Source organism: Callospermophilus lateralis, chromosome 7 (genome assembly GCF_048772815.1).
Source record: "Callospermophilus lateralis isolate mCalLat2 chromosome 7, mCalLat2.hap1, whole genome shotgun sequence".
Lineage (NCBI taxonomy): Eukaryota > Metazoa > Chordata > Mammalia > Rodentia > Sciuridae > Callospermophilus > Callospermophilus lateralis.
Window position 1 is genome coordinate 110,841,833 of NC_135311.1, and position 16,339 is coordinate 110,858,171.

Here is a 16,339-nt window from a genome sequence, read left to right on the forward strand (position 1 = left end):
AAGGATAAATTCCTTTCAGTGGGTGATCTGACAAAATGGTATCTCAGTTGTCACAAATCTGTACAGAAAGTGGCCTGCCAGCCTACCTTCAAAAAAATCATCAAAAGTTGAGCAACTCTGGTCCCAAACTACTGAGGAAAATAATGCTGCAGCCAGTGCCCGTGAATAGACTCTCTTCTTAGCCCAACCCGTATGGCACGATTTTAGGTTACAGAGTAGACCTGTGTTATCATTTCTGATGCAGCGAGTCTATAAGGTAGGGTAGGGATTATTCACCACCACCACCACCATTTCATAAGTGAGGAACTAGGGCTCAGAGAAATGAAGTGGTTGACCCAGGGTCACATAGCTAGTCACTGAGCAGCCAGAGCTTCGGATTCTGTGCTCTTGTCCCATCACTGAACTGTTCCTTTATTTGCAGTCATCAATTTCCACATGTCATTGTGCTAGAGGTGCCCAGCCCTGTGCTGGATCCTGTGTGGTCCTTCAGTCTATGTCAAAGTGTGGAAAGCCAGCTGGCAGTCTCAGCAGAACTCGGCAGAGGAAACTGTAATCTTGGGTTCATTTATTCTCATACCCATATTGATCAAGCCAGGCATTACATGAGGAGACACATTGTATGGAGTCATACAAGGGCATAGACATGGGCCCGTGGGAGAAGGACAGTAAAGCAAATATTTACAATTATAACGTAATGAATGTTTTAAAAAGGTAGAATTATCCTGGGGAAAAAACAAGCACCTTCAGCTCTAGAAGCAAAGTTGATGAGGGCATCCCTCATGCACAAGAATCTGAAAGCACCTGAGCCTCAGACCAAGCCCAGTCTGTTTAACCCAGTCTGTTTAACCTTCCACCCACTGGCAGCTGCTCCAAGAAAACTTAAAACTTGAAGCAGAAAACCAGTCTGCAAGTGGTGGGGACTAAATCTGCCTCTGAGATGCCCCTACCCCTTCAACCTGTATTTATTTACAAATGAGCATCTGAATGCTTAAGGGCTGGGGAAGCTAAGAGGAGGCTAGCGGAGACAAGAAAACAGAAACAAAACCACCACCACCACCACCCCTCCACAGTCCCTTCAGGCAGCACAAACACATGAGAAGACCAGCTGCTGGCCAGAGCCCAAGGAGCACCAGGCATGCTCTGGCCTTCTCACATCTGGCTAAGCACCTCCAGCCCCTCCACTGGGCTGCCACATAATGACAATATTGCTGCAAGAAGGCGACGTCTAAGCATACACAGTCAGCTGATCTGCAATAAGGGAGGCAAAGAGAAAGAGCCCAAGGAGGAGCCGAGGCAGAGAGGGAGGACTTGAGGCAGCTGGACAGATGCTCCCTGCAGCAGGAGGCTGGGAAAGAAAAGTACTATTTGTGCCCAGAGCCTATGTTTCCTCAATGGAATGCCATCCTGTCACCTCTACTCACCCAGTCCTAACTCCCCTTCCTTCAAGGCCAAACTCCTCTGCAAAAACTTTCCTCCAATCCTTTCACCCTGGATGAGTGTTTCATACATCTTAAGGAACATAAGACTCGTGTGGGGAAGTTGCTTCCAAAATTCAGTGTTCCCAGGGATTCTGCCCGGATAGTCTAGTGTGGGCCCTGGGACTCTGGGTTATCCACAGCATTCTCCCCCCCAACCCCCACCCACCACAGGTGATCTGAAGCAGACAGTCCTTAGATAACATGTGAGGAACCCAGCCTTGGAGCTGACTCCCTCTCTTGAAATCCTTAAGCCCTTACCATCTGTGATTTCACATTATCATTCCTTTCTCGTGTATACATCCTAACTACTCACCTTAACCATGAAGTCCTCAAGAAGAGGAAGTATGATCTCCTGTTTCTCTGATTCCCCTGCAAGCAGCACTGAGCACAAGGCTCTGCACACAGGAGCTCAGGAAATGCTCGTGGATGGAGAGAGATGATGAAGATAAGAGACCTGGGAAGGGAAACCACAACAAGGATGGCAGTGTGCAGATGCCCCGCTGGAGGGAACTGTTTTTAGTATGCCGATGTGTGCCAGACTGGAACAACCGTTTGCTTTGCCACTTTTTTTTTCCCTTTTGGCACTATTCATGAAAGTCAAGCCTGAGCAATGCACCTCCTATAGGAAACTTTGCCAAGAAACCCTGCCAGGAATCCCCTGTGCTATGTAGCTTAGTTTAATGGCCAAGTGAGCACTCTAAGTCCTGAGACCTATCACGTCTCTGTACAGGGCAAAGAATAGAGCTGACCATGAACTTCAGTAAAAAGACGAAGACATTTTACCTACCTCACTAAACATCAGCAAGGGGGTGCCTTCCTTCATTCAGCAAATGGGTCTTCTGGTGGTTAAGATATCACATGTCATAAGAGAGTATTTTATAAGCAGGGCACAATGGTGCATATCTGTAATGCTAGCAGCTCAGAAGGCTGAGGCAGGAGGATCTCAAGTTCCATATCAGACTCAGCAACTTAGCGAGGCCCTAAGCAACTTAGCGAGACCCGGTCTCAAAATAAAATATAAAACAGGCTGGGGAGGTGGCTCATGGTTAATTGCCCCTGGGTTCCACTTCCTGTACCAAAAAAAAAAGAAAGTACTTTATAGTGACTTATCCTTAGAACATTACTTTAAAAGCGGGACCCTCTAATGATACTGGGCCTCAGAACCATACAAGCACCAAATGGACATTCTCAAGAATATCTGGCTATAGAATGATGTGCCTTAGAGATCCAAGGTTAGGTTTCAGATCCCAGCAGAGAGATTTCTATTCTCACTTTATCACAAGCAATCCTTGGCAGTTCTGGAGTCCTTTCTTCCACTTTTGGATGTAATACTTTATCCAAAAAAGGCAAACTGCCAAGCCTAGCTCCTTTGAATAAACAATTCCTTCTTGATTTTCAGATAACAGCTTAAAGGTTGCTTGCTCCAGAAAACAACCCCTCTTAGGTAAGATCGAATACTTCTATTTCTAATCCTGTGGCATTTGCCACTTTCCCCAAGATAGCACTTTTTACCACATTCTGCTGTTGCTAACCAAACTTTCACCTCCAGTAAGGCAGAGGCTATAATCTATCTTGCTCATTGTTCCATCCACAACACTAAGCATGGTGCCTGGAACAATGTCGGTACCCAGTAAGGGCAGCTGAATGACTAACTGGATTAATGAGCACATCAGAGCCTCTACCAGTGATGGCAGCTGAATCATGCCTCATGTACTTCACCATGGTTTTATCCACTGCCACAAATAAACAGCTGAGATGAAACAGTACCATTCTTTCTGCAATACCAATATGTTCCAGAGATACAACTGGGGCTTACAGGATCACCCCAATACAGACTCCAGGAAACACTTTCCATTATCAAAGATGGATGTAATGCTCCAAAGACAACATAATGTCACCAAGGACCTGTGAGCTATACTGGCCAAGAGTCCCAATACCAACTCTGTACTAGACTTGAAGGTATTCAAGTCACTCACCTTCTCATAAACTCAGCTTTTTCATGATGAGGGTAGTAGGCACTTCAACAGTGGGCACTCTTTTTCAGTCAAGAGGAAATGACTGTATTAACCCACCCACACCATGATGGGGAGCTGGAAGGAGGAGGCAATATTTGCAATGAAACATCCTTGTGGCTAGGAAAGGGTTAAGCTCACATGTCTGGGCTCTTGCACCCGTAAATCAGCCTTGACTGCTGCTCAGTCTGAATGAAGCCCCACCAGGTTGGCTTGTCAGGAAGGAAGCCCATGAGTCCAGACTTTTGTTGTTCTAAGGATTTTTTTTTTTTTAATTTTACTGCTCAGGAAGGAAGCTGAAGCCTAGGCCCTAACTGCAGTCCTGCTGGTTCCTTCCCCTAGCATGTGCCACTGCCCTTACCTCTCTAGCTACCTTAGACTCCTGACTCCCATCTTTCCTCTTCTAGAATTTCTTCTTCTTTTTTTTTTTTTAAAGTTTTTTAGAAGATTTATTTAATTAATTATTTTTTAGAGAGAGAGCAAGAATTTATATATATATATATTCTTTTTTTTTTTTTTTTTTTTTTTTTTTTAGTTTTCGGCAGACACAACATCTCTGTTTGTATGTGGTGCTGAGGATTGAACCCGGGCCGCACGCATGCCAGGCGAGCGCGCTACCGCTTGAGCCATATAGATTTCTTCTTAATTATGATTTTGACATTGAGTCTAAATCCCAGAATTTTGCCCCGCCCCACTGTTCTGGGGATTGAATCCAGGGCCTCACACATTCCAGGCAAGTGCTCTACCACTGAGTTATATCCCCAGCTCTTTTATCTTTTGTTTTGAAACAAAGTCTTGCTAAGTTGCCCAGTGGCCTTAAATTTGTTATCCTCCTGCCTCAGCCTCCCAAGTGGTGGGCATTACAGGTAGACACTACCACTCCCAGCTATGGCCCCTTCTTTAAACACCACAAATTAAGAACATTTAGCATTTCCCATACATCTCTGTGCCTATCTGTGGGAAGGGACTGGGAACAGGGAGAGAGCAGAATTGCCTGCTCCACAATCTGTAGGGACATTCTGTCTGCAGCAGTGAGCTGAGCTGAAGCCCTTTCCCTAAAGGGCATTAAGGAGCTGATAGAGATGAAGGTAGCAGTTGACTGGCTTCCAATGCCCATTTTTGCTACATACCTATGTGAACATAAGACTTTCTAAACATGAGCCACTCTACTGAAATACAAACTAAAACCAAGATCCTCAGGCAGAGGGTAGGTCTTTCCCACTCCCATCCTCCACTCCCCAGCTCTCCCACTGACATGCAGAGTCATTCTCTGGTATTCCAAACCCCATGGGGCTTTCTTTCTACAAAGAGAAAAACACTGAGTTTATTTGTGCGCTCAGGGTAATGGACAGCCCTCTTTTACTCCTAGGAGAATGCACACAGACACTATGTGAGAGGCCTGTCCCCGCCCAACCCTGCCCTCCCTTTCCCCCAGCTAATCCTTCCCCAGGACCCCCCCCCCCCAACCATCACAGCCCTGCTGCTGTATTTCTCTCCTGACCTGCAAGGCCCCTTCAAGCCTGGTCCTAAGCCTCCCCCAAGCAGAGACAATCCATCATGCTGTGGGACTGTGACACACACAGATGGGGGAAGGTTCACAGATTTGTCTTACATAGGCAAGAGGGTAAAAGTGTTTGTATAACTTAAAATCTAAGGACATTTTAGAAACTCTGAGACTTCGAATTCTAATACCAGTCAAATACCATTATAGCAAATCTGACTATAGATAGCCAAATCTCTACACTCACAAATTCTAATAACCCATTTATTTCAAACCATATCTGATAAGACAAAATTTCAAAAAAGAAAATATCATGAGCTTGGGATTCTCTGACCTGGGGCACTGCCTAGATATCTAACTCAGTCAAGTCCCTTTCAGACTCAGAGACTCTGAGTCCCTAACTATAATATTAACTTTTTCTAAATAAAACTAAGGGAGAAGGAGGTCAGAGGGACACCAGGGCTAATCCTGGTGGAAGGATGATAATGAAGGGAGGCGAAGCAGCTGGCCATCACGAAAAGGGCTTTCCAGCCTCTTTCCCTCCCTCTTTCCACATTGCCATAAGGCATGAGTGTATGTGAAAGGATCCTACATCCATGCTAGTTGTTAATGGCCCTGCATTTGACTATGTTGGTACTTCTAACAAGGAAGATTAGGCCATCAGATTGTCCTGGAAATAATAATAGTCATTATATATTGATTACTTGATGTGTGTGAGGAACCATTCTAAACATTATCTGTGTGTTTAACCTCATTCAGCCCTTTGTGAACAGCCCTTTAAGGTTATATAATTCCCATTTTACAGATGAGAATACTGAGGCCTGGAGACAATAAGTAAACAGCCTGGTTTCACAGAGAAAGTAAGATAAAAGGTCAAGATTAAACTACAAAGACTATACTCATAACTACTATGTTATATTGCCTTAACATCTTCAAGTTGAGGCTCAAAGGAACAAACACAGTTTTTATTCTCTTAACAGGTATTTATTATGCTAGGCCACTGACTTAGTTTAAAACAACCCTCAAAAAGAAAGGTCAAATGAGAGCAATATAGGATTAACTGGCACCTAAATGGGAATCATAAGCTGAAAATAAAGCGAAGGCCTTTCCAGAGCTGGCCCTTGTCCCCTCCCTGTGGCTTTTGGACTGTTTCTGCTTCTCTAAGATGGATGCAAAGCCATAAGTTTCAGCCTGCAGATGAATTTCAGTGGAAAAAGACAACCCTCATCTGGTGAGTCACACTCAGGCTTACTGGGCTTGATTTCTCATGAGACCCAACTGAAAGGTTCCTTCTTCACCCTTGTAGCTCCAGACTTTCCTAAAGCCCTGGATCTGCTAAAGAGAATGCACTGGGCGCAGCACCACATCTCCCCTTAAAAACACAACTTTCATTTCCTCTAGGTCATCTGCAATCAGAACACATTCCACAGAGAAATTTGACGGTCAAATATCTGAATTGCCAGATGGTTATATGTGTCTACAAGCCCCCATATCACTTGACTGTTTCCAGCTTCAACCAGGATATAGGCAGAAACTTTTTTTTTTTTTTTTTTAATATACACCAAAAGCAGATTTGTATTTATGGACTCCATGATAGGGGATGCAAGAAACCTTTTGGAAAGGGGATAGACTCCAGTCTCAGATTTCTAGAAGGTAAGGGAAACAAAAGCAAATTTTATATTACTTTTTCAGTTATGAAAGATTTTTTAGTATTTTAACAATAAAAGTCTATATTTGAGAAAGGGGACTTCACATATATTTTGAAAAAAAAAAAAAAAACATACCTTTGTCATTATCAAAACTCAAGGCTAAATCAATTCTTCCTTTTGTTCCTCAAATCTCCACACCTTTGGGATAGCAGAGACTTACAGATTCTGTTCTGTAAGTCCACTCCAAAGAGTGGCAAATTGGTGAAAACTTACAATAAAAACTATATTATAGCCACACCATCAATGTATTCAATACTCCAACTAAAACTTATTAAACCATTTAATATGATTGTCACTAATGCAAAAAAAAATTTTAACACTAAAACTAAACTGTGATTTAGATAATAGAAAAGTCTGATCCACTGGGTAATGCTGGGAAAGGATGAATTACTTCTGTTTGCTTGGCTGGCATCCACCACCAGGTTTCCTGGTTCATACCACAGTCTGTCATTTCTCTAGGTCTAAAAACGTAGTCCCAATTCAGGACCTTTTCTTGGAAAAAAAGCATAAGAAAGTTCTTTTGCAGAAAATTCTCCTCTGTGACCCAAAGAGAGACAGATTTACAAATCCTCACCCTGTAGTACACACTTTGAGGATAAAAACAGATTCTGTTCAACCACAAATGCCACAACTGAAATGATACTTTTTAAAAATTTCAAGGCATTGTAGCTGTCATATAGCAATAAATTATTCTTTAGTCTGCAGTTCATCTTTCTTTAAGAGGGATAAAATGGCGCTGAGAAATGCAGTTATAAAGTGTTAGAAGAGAATGTTCAAGTCCAAAAATTATTATTTGGGTGTTAAAGTCATGTGGATTTTACAATGAAATGTACCATCACTCCAAATCTCAAGTATTTATAAAGAGTACGTTCCAACATGTGCTCGGGTATTCATTAACCAGATGGAGGTGGCAAATGAGTTAAAAACAAGAAAAATCATCATGAAAATATAACACCATTAAACGTATTGTCACTCCAAAACCCGAGTATTTGCAAAGAATACATTTCAACGTGTGCTAATATCTATTAACCAGATGGCGGTAGTTAATAAGGGTTAAAAATAAGAAAAACCAATATAAAAATATAATTCTATTTTTCAGTTTCCTCTTCCCTGCCTAATGAGGAAAGGGGGTGGGGGGAGGAGAACAACTTTTGTTATTGGGATACAATGTGTGTTTTTTTGTTTTCAAACAAAAAAGGGCCACCAAATAATCAACCTGGGGCCGCTGACCGGAAGGCAGCCCCGGAAAACTTCCCGTGGGAAGAGTTCCAGAAATTGCCCGGGACTTTAACGAGCCCCGCTGTGCTGGCTGCGAGCCTCCGACCCTCAGAGGCGACCGCGGCTCGCCTCGCCCGAATACCAGCAATCGTGCCGACTCGCCCAGCCCTGGACTTGGGAAACGTTCCCCGGAACGTTTTACAGATTTGAAAAGCTAGACGGGAAAAACATTTTGAACAGAAAGGAGAAAACCTCAAAGTCCCCGAGTACAGAGGAAAAGCCAGGTCCAGATGCGCGTGTACGCACGTCCAGCCTCCGGGTCCGCGTGCCCTGGCGCCCCCTCCCTCCTCTCGCTCGCCCCCCTCCCCAGCCCTCGTCTCTCTAGGCCCCCGCCCCGCGGTCTCCCCGCGCCCGCGCCGTGCCCGCTTCACCCTCCCCAAGCACCCACCACCTGCACCTCCCGCAGGGTCCCCCATCACCCAGGACGTCTGCATTGGGCGTGCCCCCCCTCCAGTCCCACTCCCTCCCCGACGCCTCGCCCCAGTCCCCCACTCCTCTGCTCGGACGACGTACAGGAAACCGACCCGGGGCTGGGTTCTTAGTGTGCGACTTGGGGGCGTGGGGACATGGAAGGAGGACAGGGCGGGGGGCACGGCTGGCCCTCGATCTCCGCGCCGCAGGAGGGCGGCGGCGCGGACTCTCCGGGGACCCTCGGGGCAGCGCGCGGAGTTCTCGCGCAGCCTTCAAGTACGGCAGAGCGACGGCGAGGTCACCAACATTTCTGAAACCACTTGCGAGCCGCCTCGGTGGTGGCGGCTGGGGGGTCCTTTGCAAGTGAGCGAGGCGCCCACAGTGTGGCCTTGCCTCCCCCGGCCGGTCCTCACGCCTCTCCGCGCCCCCTCCCCCCAACGATCAATTACCAGCCACCCTTCTGCCGGGAGCGGCGAGGGGCTGGCTGGCGGCCGCGAGGAAACGGCAGCCCGGATCACTTCTGCATGACAATTGATGGGAGGGAGGGCGCGAGGCGAGGAGGGAGGACGGCCGCGGGTGTCCGTTTTCTCACCATGGTGATTAGGCATTCCGGCCGTGCGAGGAGGCAGCCGCCGAACAGCGGCGCGCTGTGGAGCGAGGGCAGGGGAAGAGAGCGGGAGCGAGAGCGAGAGCGAGCCCAGGCGCCCGGCGAGCGGCGCGCCGAGCTGAGCCAAGCCAGGCCAGATGGCTCTGCAGCCATCAGGGACCGCTCCCGTCCAGCCCGGCCCCACTTTAGCTGTGCAAACATTTCTTTATCCCAACAAGACAATTAAACCCAGCAGCATGAAAAGGAGTCTCCATGACTGTGTTGGGAGTGAACAACCAGAAACCACACACATCACAGGAGTTCTTGCCCCCGGGGAGAAAGGGAGGAGAGGAGGGGAGCAGCTGAGCTGGGCTAGGTCTGGGCAGTCAGGACAGAGGGAACCATCTGACCCCTCTCCTCTGATGATTTGCTGACCCTTTCACACTGTTCATCTGCTTCAGCTGCAATCCAGAGGTGGCGTCTGGTGACCTTGGAACTGCCTCCAAACATTCTCCACACCCCAGACTAACATCTCTGCCCACCCAGCCCCAGAGCCCTTGGAAGGTAGTCCACTAACATCATCCCCATGATGTCAGCCAGCCCTCCTCATTTCAGGCTGTCCTTGGCCTGAGAGCTCAGTGTATTCTCAGGACATAGGGTCTTCAATGATAACATGCCTTTATAAAGATACATCTCAGAGTACAAGATACCATCTCCTACTCAGGGCTTTTGGGACCTGAGAATAGTTTTTCAAATATATCAAAGATGAGAGCAAAGCAAAATATCCAGGAATTGTTTGGAGCCATCAGCTTTCCTGCCTACCTGTGAATCTGCCTGACCAAAGGAAGGGCCAAGGAAGAGGGCCAAGTAAAGCCACTCATGGTCAGTGCCCAGTGCCCCTCTCTGGGGTGAGCCAGAAGGCAGGCCAGTCCCTGCTCCATGGGGACAGTTCTGGGCCTTCTCAGTCCTGAGGTGAGCACACATACTAGCCAACTCCAATTTGGGCTGAATGGATAGCGGGCTGGCCAAAGACTTGTGTCACCTAGCAGGAGTCTGGGCACAGGGGAGATCTAAAGAGAACCATCAGGAGATGCACATGACAAAGCCAGAGTGTTGAGGGGGTAATAAGTGTATGGATTACAGCACAAGGCAGCAGACAGTACTTACCTTCTCTTTTGTTGTAAAGTTTCCTTAATGAGGAATGTTTATTTTAAAGGCCCTGGGAAACCTATCTGTAGACGTGTCATATGTAAGACACAATAAGGACTATCTGTAATTGGTCCATAAATTTCAGCATCCTTTCCCTGGACAAGAAACCTTGGGGACTGGTTCAGGGAGTGACAATAAACTGGAGTTACCTCAGTCCTCTTCCTGGGGAATTATGTATTCTCCATGAAGGGCTCTTCACAAAACACTTCTCCCCTTTTCCAGGGCAAATAAGTCAGTCCTGTAGAGCAAAGGCTTCCTGTTCCTTAGAGCCCAACACCTACCTCAGGATCACCTGTGATGCCAGGTAGATGGAAAGGCAAGCAAACTGGAATCATCTACTGGAGAGAGGATATTTTATCCAAATAGCTATATTTCCATCTTCAAAAAATGCATGTTTGATCACAAAAGAAATTCTGCCTATCAGTACCCAGAATTAAGGAATCAGTGCTTGTGTATTACACCATGCCTGCAGGACCCTCTTAAAAGGCGTTCATTCACATGTGGACATATCTGCATATGGATGTAGTGTGTGAGCAGGGGGTGGCTGCAACAGTAAAAGCTGTCAGTGTTTCCATTATAAAACTGGTTTTGCAGTGACCTAAAACTCAAGTCATAAAACTTGTACTCTGAGGAAGGACGTACACACCCCCATTTTCACATCCCCCCCCATTCCCAACAAAGCTCTAAAACTAAACACTTACTTAGAGTTTTACTGTTGTTTTTTAATTAAAACATTTCTTACATTTTATGAAAACATTTTATTTATATAAAAAGAACTGAAAAATAAATCAATCATCAGAAATTAATTCTAGATTTTAATAATAAAAAACCTAAATTATACATGATTCCTTTGGCAATCCTGGGAAAAGCACTGTATCCTCCACGGTTTCTCCTCTCTTCCCCCCCCCCATCCCCCATCACTGTCCCATCTGCCCCTGAAGCTCCTTTCTCCCTTTGGAACCAGTCTTGTATACTGTCACTCGATTATCTGAGAAATATTACTTATTTCAAAACGGTTCTGTAGGGAGGACCTGAAAGGCATCTAGTGGGAATAATCAGGCCTTCTAACGGCCCTTAAATATGTATTTACATAAAACAGACCATAAATATTCCAACACACTTTGGCATATGACAAGAGCCAAGAAGGTTGCTACTGACTTTGTCATAGTGCTTCTTCAACCCTTCCTTGCAGGAAATGTTTCTCTTGCCTTCCAAAAACTCAAAAATCAAAAGCACAGATGTTGCCTAGTCCAACCCTTCAAAGGCTGCTATCCAATCTAAGGCAAAGAAATGAAGAAGGAGGACGAATCCAGGACTAGCACAGGGTGACAGTCTCCTCTTCACTTGGCACCTTTGTGTCTGGTTAAAGATTAGTCACAAATGCAACTCTAGCTAATAATGTGGGTGTGTACAAACAGCCTGCACTCATAGATACTCCCATAGGTATAATGTCTGCACCCAAGAAAAGGAGAACACAAAGTACTCCATAAGGGAAGCATATTTTAAACAAATAAAAAGGGAAGAAACTCCAATTTATATAACATGACAATTTGAAATAAAGAAGTTTCCCCACCCTTCCGATCAGAATCTCATTAATTTCAAGGTCAGAATTCCATTTCACTTTAGGAGACAGATTCATTTAATTTTTCTCCACCCAGGCGTATTCCTGTGTGAGGGATCCATCTCCATGGGGGAATGGCACCACCACACAATGCAAACCAGGCAAACAGAAGAGTTATGGCTTTGACACTCGGAGGGGAATGGATATCCATAGCTATGAGTTCTGACTTGACTAACAAGCTTCCGCCTGCTCTGAGAGTCTGACACGGGTTTGGGCTAAAAAGACAGCAAATGGAGACAAGCTGGATCTGTTAGGTGAGAAGAAAGGAATCATGATCTCTAGATGTTACTTTGTAGCATATTCATTTTGAGAAGATTTCATTTTCAACTTGGACTTGGAGGAAAAAAGGGTCAGAACCCTAACCCAGGGCACTTTTAGCCAGAGGTCAGGTTACAGCCAGCTTTGATCACTTACACATCCCATTAACAAATAAAAAGTAAAAGAAAATAAAACAAAAACAAAAACAGATCAACATAATACCAACACCTGTCCAGCAGGTATTTTCAGAAGCAGGATCAAAATACACAGGAGTCGACAGAAAGTCAACAGAAAGGCTCGAAAGCCCAAGTGTGAGAACCATACTAGCAGTTGTGCTGTCATGTAGCAGCCTTCTCCCTTAAGTGGGGAGGTCTCCAGCTTACAGACGCTGACATAAAAGACACACTAGCAACATATTTCAAAACCAAAGAGCGATGGATTTACAAGGCAGGTTGATTTTATGATGACTTTTATTGAAAAGGTACGCTGGGTTTAGGCAGATGCCTTTTAGCGCAGGAAAGTTAACACAGTGCCTAATTCAAGGAGACAGCCTGAGGAAGCAGTGCCGACAGGGGAGAGAGCTGCAATGTCTCTATTACTCTCCTCGGCATCATAAAGAGAAGAGAAAAAAATGGTATTCGTGTTGGTGGTTATAGAGAGGACAGGAGTACAAAAAAATAGAGAAGAGGGGAAAGCAAACCTCAGATGTAGTTTTCTTAAGAAAATAAAATGAAGCAAATCTCAGAACAAAGGGTTGGGTGGGAAAACACCCTCAGTTCATAAATTCTCACCAGGCTTGAAGAAAACTGCTCTGTCTACCCACAGCCCAAAAGCTTCAAAACACAATTATTTTCTGATTATATCAGAGCAGAAGATTGCAAGGTTCAGCACTCTAGTCTACAAGTTCCAAATAAAGCTGTAGTTTCAACAATATAAGTGTAGCCAGAGCCCAACAAGGTTCTTGGAGAACATGAGAAAAGCCATTTTCTAAGCAGAAATTAATAATAGCTGTGAACATCAACTATGGAGCAGTCACACAGGTCAACCATGTCTAGTCCTAAAAGTGAGCTCCAGGATAAGCGTCCAGCAAACCTGTCAAATCCCAAGAGAGGTCGGCTTTCCAGCCTTGCGAGCGCAAGGAAAACACAGCTGTTTGAAATGCTTTATGGTGATTGACGACACCTTTGTCCTTCTCTGAAAAATAGCCTGATGTGGACAAGGGCTGAGAGTTGTGAAAATAAAATCACGTGGAGTCTGCTGGCTGAGATACAATGGAAAAGCTAAAAAATAATACTGCGATCAGAGAGACATAATGAGACCAGCAAAAAGAGGAAGGATGGACAAGTTTTTCAGGCCTCCCAAATTCCCTGGGAACCTACACTTTCTAATGAAATGACCTTCACTCCAGTGTATATATGGCACCCTCTTCATTCCACAATCCCCAGAAGAAGTAAGCCAGATCCAGGAGATAAAGCAGTGCTGAGGCCAATCTGCCTCTGGCTACTTTCATAAAAACACTTTCTATAAGAACTATCAGTGCTCATTGGTGAGAGACAAATAAATGTTAGCACTCCATAGCTATCGCAAGGGAAGTAGTTGACCCTTCCCGTCACTAGGAGCATGCACAATGCCGCCGACCTGTTGAACACTACTGGGAGGCAGGGCTAACTGGGGGCGAGGGAGGGCTCCAACCAAAGTACTTACATCTGTCATTCCGATCCTCTGGGCTAGATGAGGCTTCCCGATCAGAAATGAGGCCAGAGACCGCAAAAATCTTCTTCCCAGTGTCATCAACCTTAAGTGAACCGGGGGAACTAGATGGCAGCTGTGTCCCAAAGTCATATTCCTTGCCATCTGCATCTGAGAAGCGCAGGTGGGGAGACTCTGTGTCATGGCAGTTCTTAAGTCGCTTGGCCGGTGTAAAGGCTGACTGATAGCTCTCCCGGTCCTCAGTGGAAGCAAAGGGACGGAAAGCCCCCACACCACTATGATTCAGCATACTGATTGGGGTGCAATCTAGATTTGGGGGAGCAAACTGGGGGTGCAGATGTAGTAAGGAAGGGGGGAAATCACGATTGGCAAAAGTGCCTGGCACTCCACCTTGCCGATGGTACATAGAGGCAAAGGTGTAGGAACCATTGGTGAACGGAATATGCACATCCTTGTCTACTGAGACAGGTACACCAAAGGGTCGTGGCTGCTGACAAGGAATGGAAGCATCCCGGCTGGCCTCAGCCGTGGACGCCAGGACCATCAATGCTGGGGATGCCAGAGGGTTGGGAAGGTAGGATGAGTTCTCCATCTTGAAGGCTGCCCGGTGTAAGTCCATCGGAGTCTCTTTCAATGGCTGGTGTCACACAAGAAGCAGTCTTCCCTGGGAGGGAGGCCAAGCGGCACCTTGGATCAGGGCAGGGAATATTACTGAGGAATCATGCCCTTCTAAGACCTGCAGAAACAGCAAAGAGAAAAAAAGAGGGAGGAGGAAAGTCAGGGGGAGGGAAAAAAAGGGAAACCCCAAGTGATCGAAACACCATCCTTCTGGCTTACAGATGCTCGGGCAAGAGACACCACAGGCTTTAGGAGCCAGTGGGCAGCAGCAGCAGACCATTTTCATTCAGGAAAATCAATAGACAACTTACTGTGATGTACGCGTAGCTGACTTTGGTCCCTACACGTTCCGGGTGAAATGCGCCTGAGCCCAGGAAAGAAAAAAAATCATAAAACCTCCAAATACAATATTCCCTGAGCAAATGAGCTTTGGAAGGCCAAGTCACCCAGTAGATTGTGGGGGGGGGGGGGTGTCTATATTTTAAAGGGCTTCCACCACATACCCTAGTCATGGCAGGCCTGATGTTCAGAGGCTAGGTTCTGCTTATGATTTCTCACATCTCCATCCTCTCTTTATCTTCCCTAACAACGCCCAGATACTGAAAAACCCTTATATCAAGCACACCTAGACCAGGAACATCTGTACAGATTAGTGGGTACAAACTGTACATGTGGCTTGATCATATCCATTGGCATGTACATAAACATATATCTTTGTGTATCATCTAAGACTGTTTCTAGAAAGAAGTAGCAACATCATTTTTGATGCACACCCCTATCAAATCACACAGCCTTCCTATTTCTCTTTTCTGAGAAGGAACAAAACCTTCATCAATAAAATGCCTGGCGTCTCTAACAATATTTAAAAAACATAATGGGTGCCTTTGGCATATGCTCTCCACAAGCGTTTGTCTTCCAGGGGCAGCAAAGAACGGATTGGTAATTTTTTTAGTTACTAATGCACTCACTCCTAAGTAGATTTGTAAACTGTCTTGGATTTGCCATTAACATTTAGAGTAAAATGTTAACAAAATTTCTGACTTATTTTGCTCTGCTTATTGGCCTGGTCAGAGTTGATGTCCAATAAAGGCCCCCTAAAACAAACTGGAGTTCAGACAGACTTCTTTTGGTTTACCTTGTAAATTTAGGTTGTAGTTTTCATAGCCACTGATTGGGTTTCAGAATTTATATTGAGTGGGGGTTGGGGGAAAGGGTTATATATCAAAAGCCAGGAGAAGATAGATTTATTAGCTTCAAAAATATATACACTAAGTAGAAACTGAAGGAAACTCAAAGTGTAACCCCAAAACACCACCTGCTACAAAGAATAATCTTTAAATTGAGAGACAGAAATAAAACTGACCCCCACCCTTTAAAAAACCACTTCCATAATGGAGTCTCTTTGGTATTCCCTCAAGTAGAGAATCCTCAGTTAAACTGCAGATGAATCCACTCCGCTTAATGCAGTGCAAAGAGAGTATTTCCTTCTCCCATCCTGTAGCAGACGTGTCAATGACTGTTATTAATTGGGAAGATGAGTGGACACCATCAGACTGCTTCCTCATTTGGCATCTTTCCTTATAGACATCATTGCTAAATTACCAGATTATGTATCTCACATTAACGGATTTTTCTCTCTTCCAAATTTTAAATAACTTTCCTGTCAAGTTATAGCAGTGCAGGGAATGATCTGCCAAGGACAGCCAGTTAGCCTGACAAGTCTGGGAATCCGGTTCTTGGCTGTTTTCAAGTCAGATTAATGGTCATACAACATGGATGCTCTAAAAGTGGATCTAGGGCTGTTCTAAGGGTTCTAAGCAGCTCTTCACAACCGAAATAAATAACTACAAGTCTGTCCACAAACCATAGTATGTGAGGCTGGCTGGAGAAAAGGACAAACTTAATACACTGGGGGTCTGGCAAAAATGTTTCTTCCCCAAAATAACTA

The 16,339-nt window shown here is 45.2% G+C and overlaps 1 protein-coding gene across 2 annotated transcripts in view; it reads right to left on the bottom strand.

Moving 5' to 3' along the window:
• Rnf220 (ring finger protein 220) overlaps positions 1 to 14,504 on the bottom strand; it is a 212,544-nt gene extending 198,040 nt beyond the window's left edge. For both annotated transcript variants that reach the window (XM_076860571.1, XM_076860570.1), the window contains exon 1: positions 13,768 to 14,504. In XM_076860571.1, the coding sequence (XP_076716686.1) occupies positions 13,768 to 14,392 (625 nt within the window). In that variant the 5' untranslated portion in view covers positions 14,393 to 14,504. The remainder of the gene's footprint in view (positions 1 to 13,767) is intronic.
• Between the last annotated feature and the right edge of the window lie 1,835 nt (positions 14,505 to 16,339).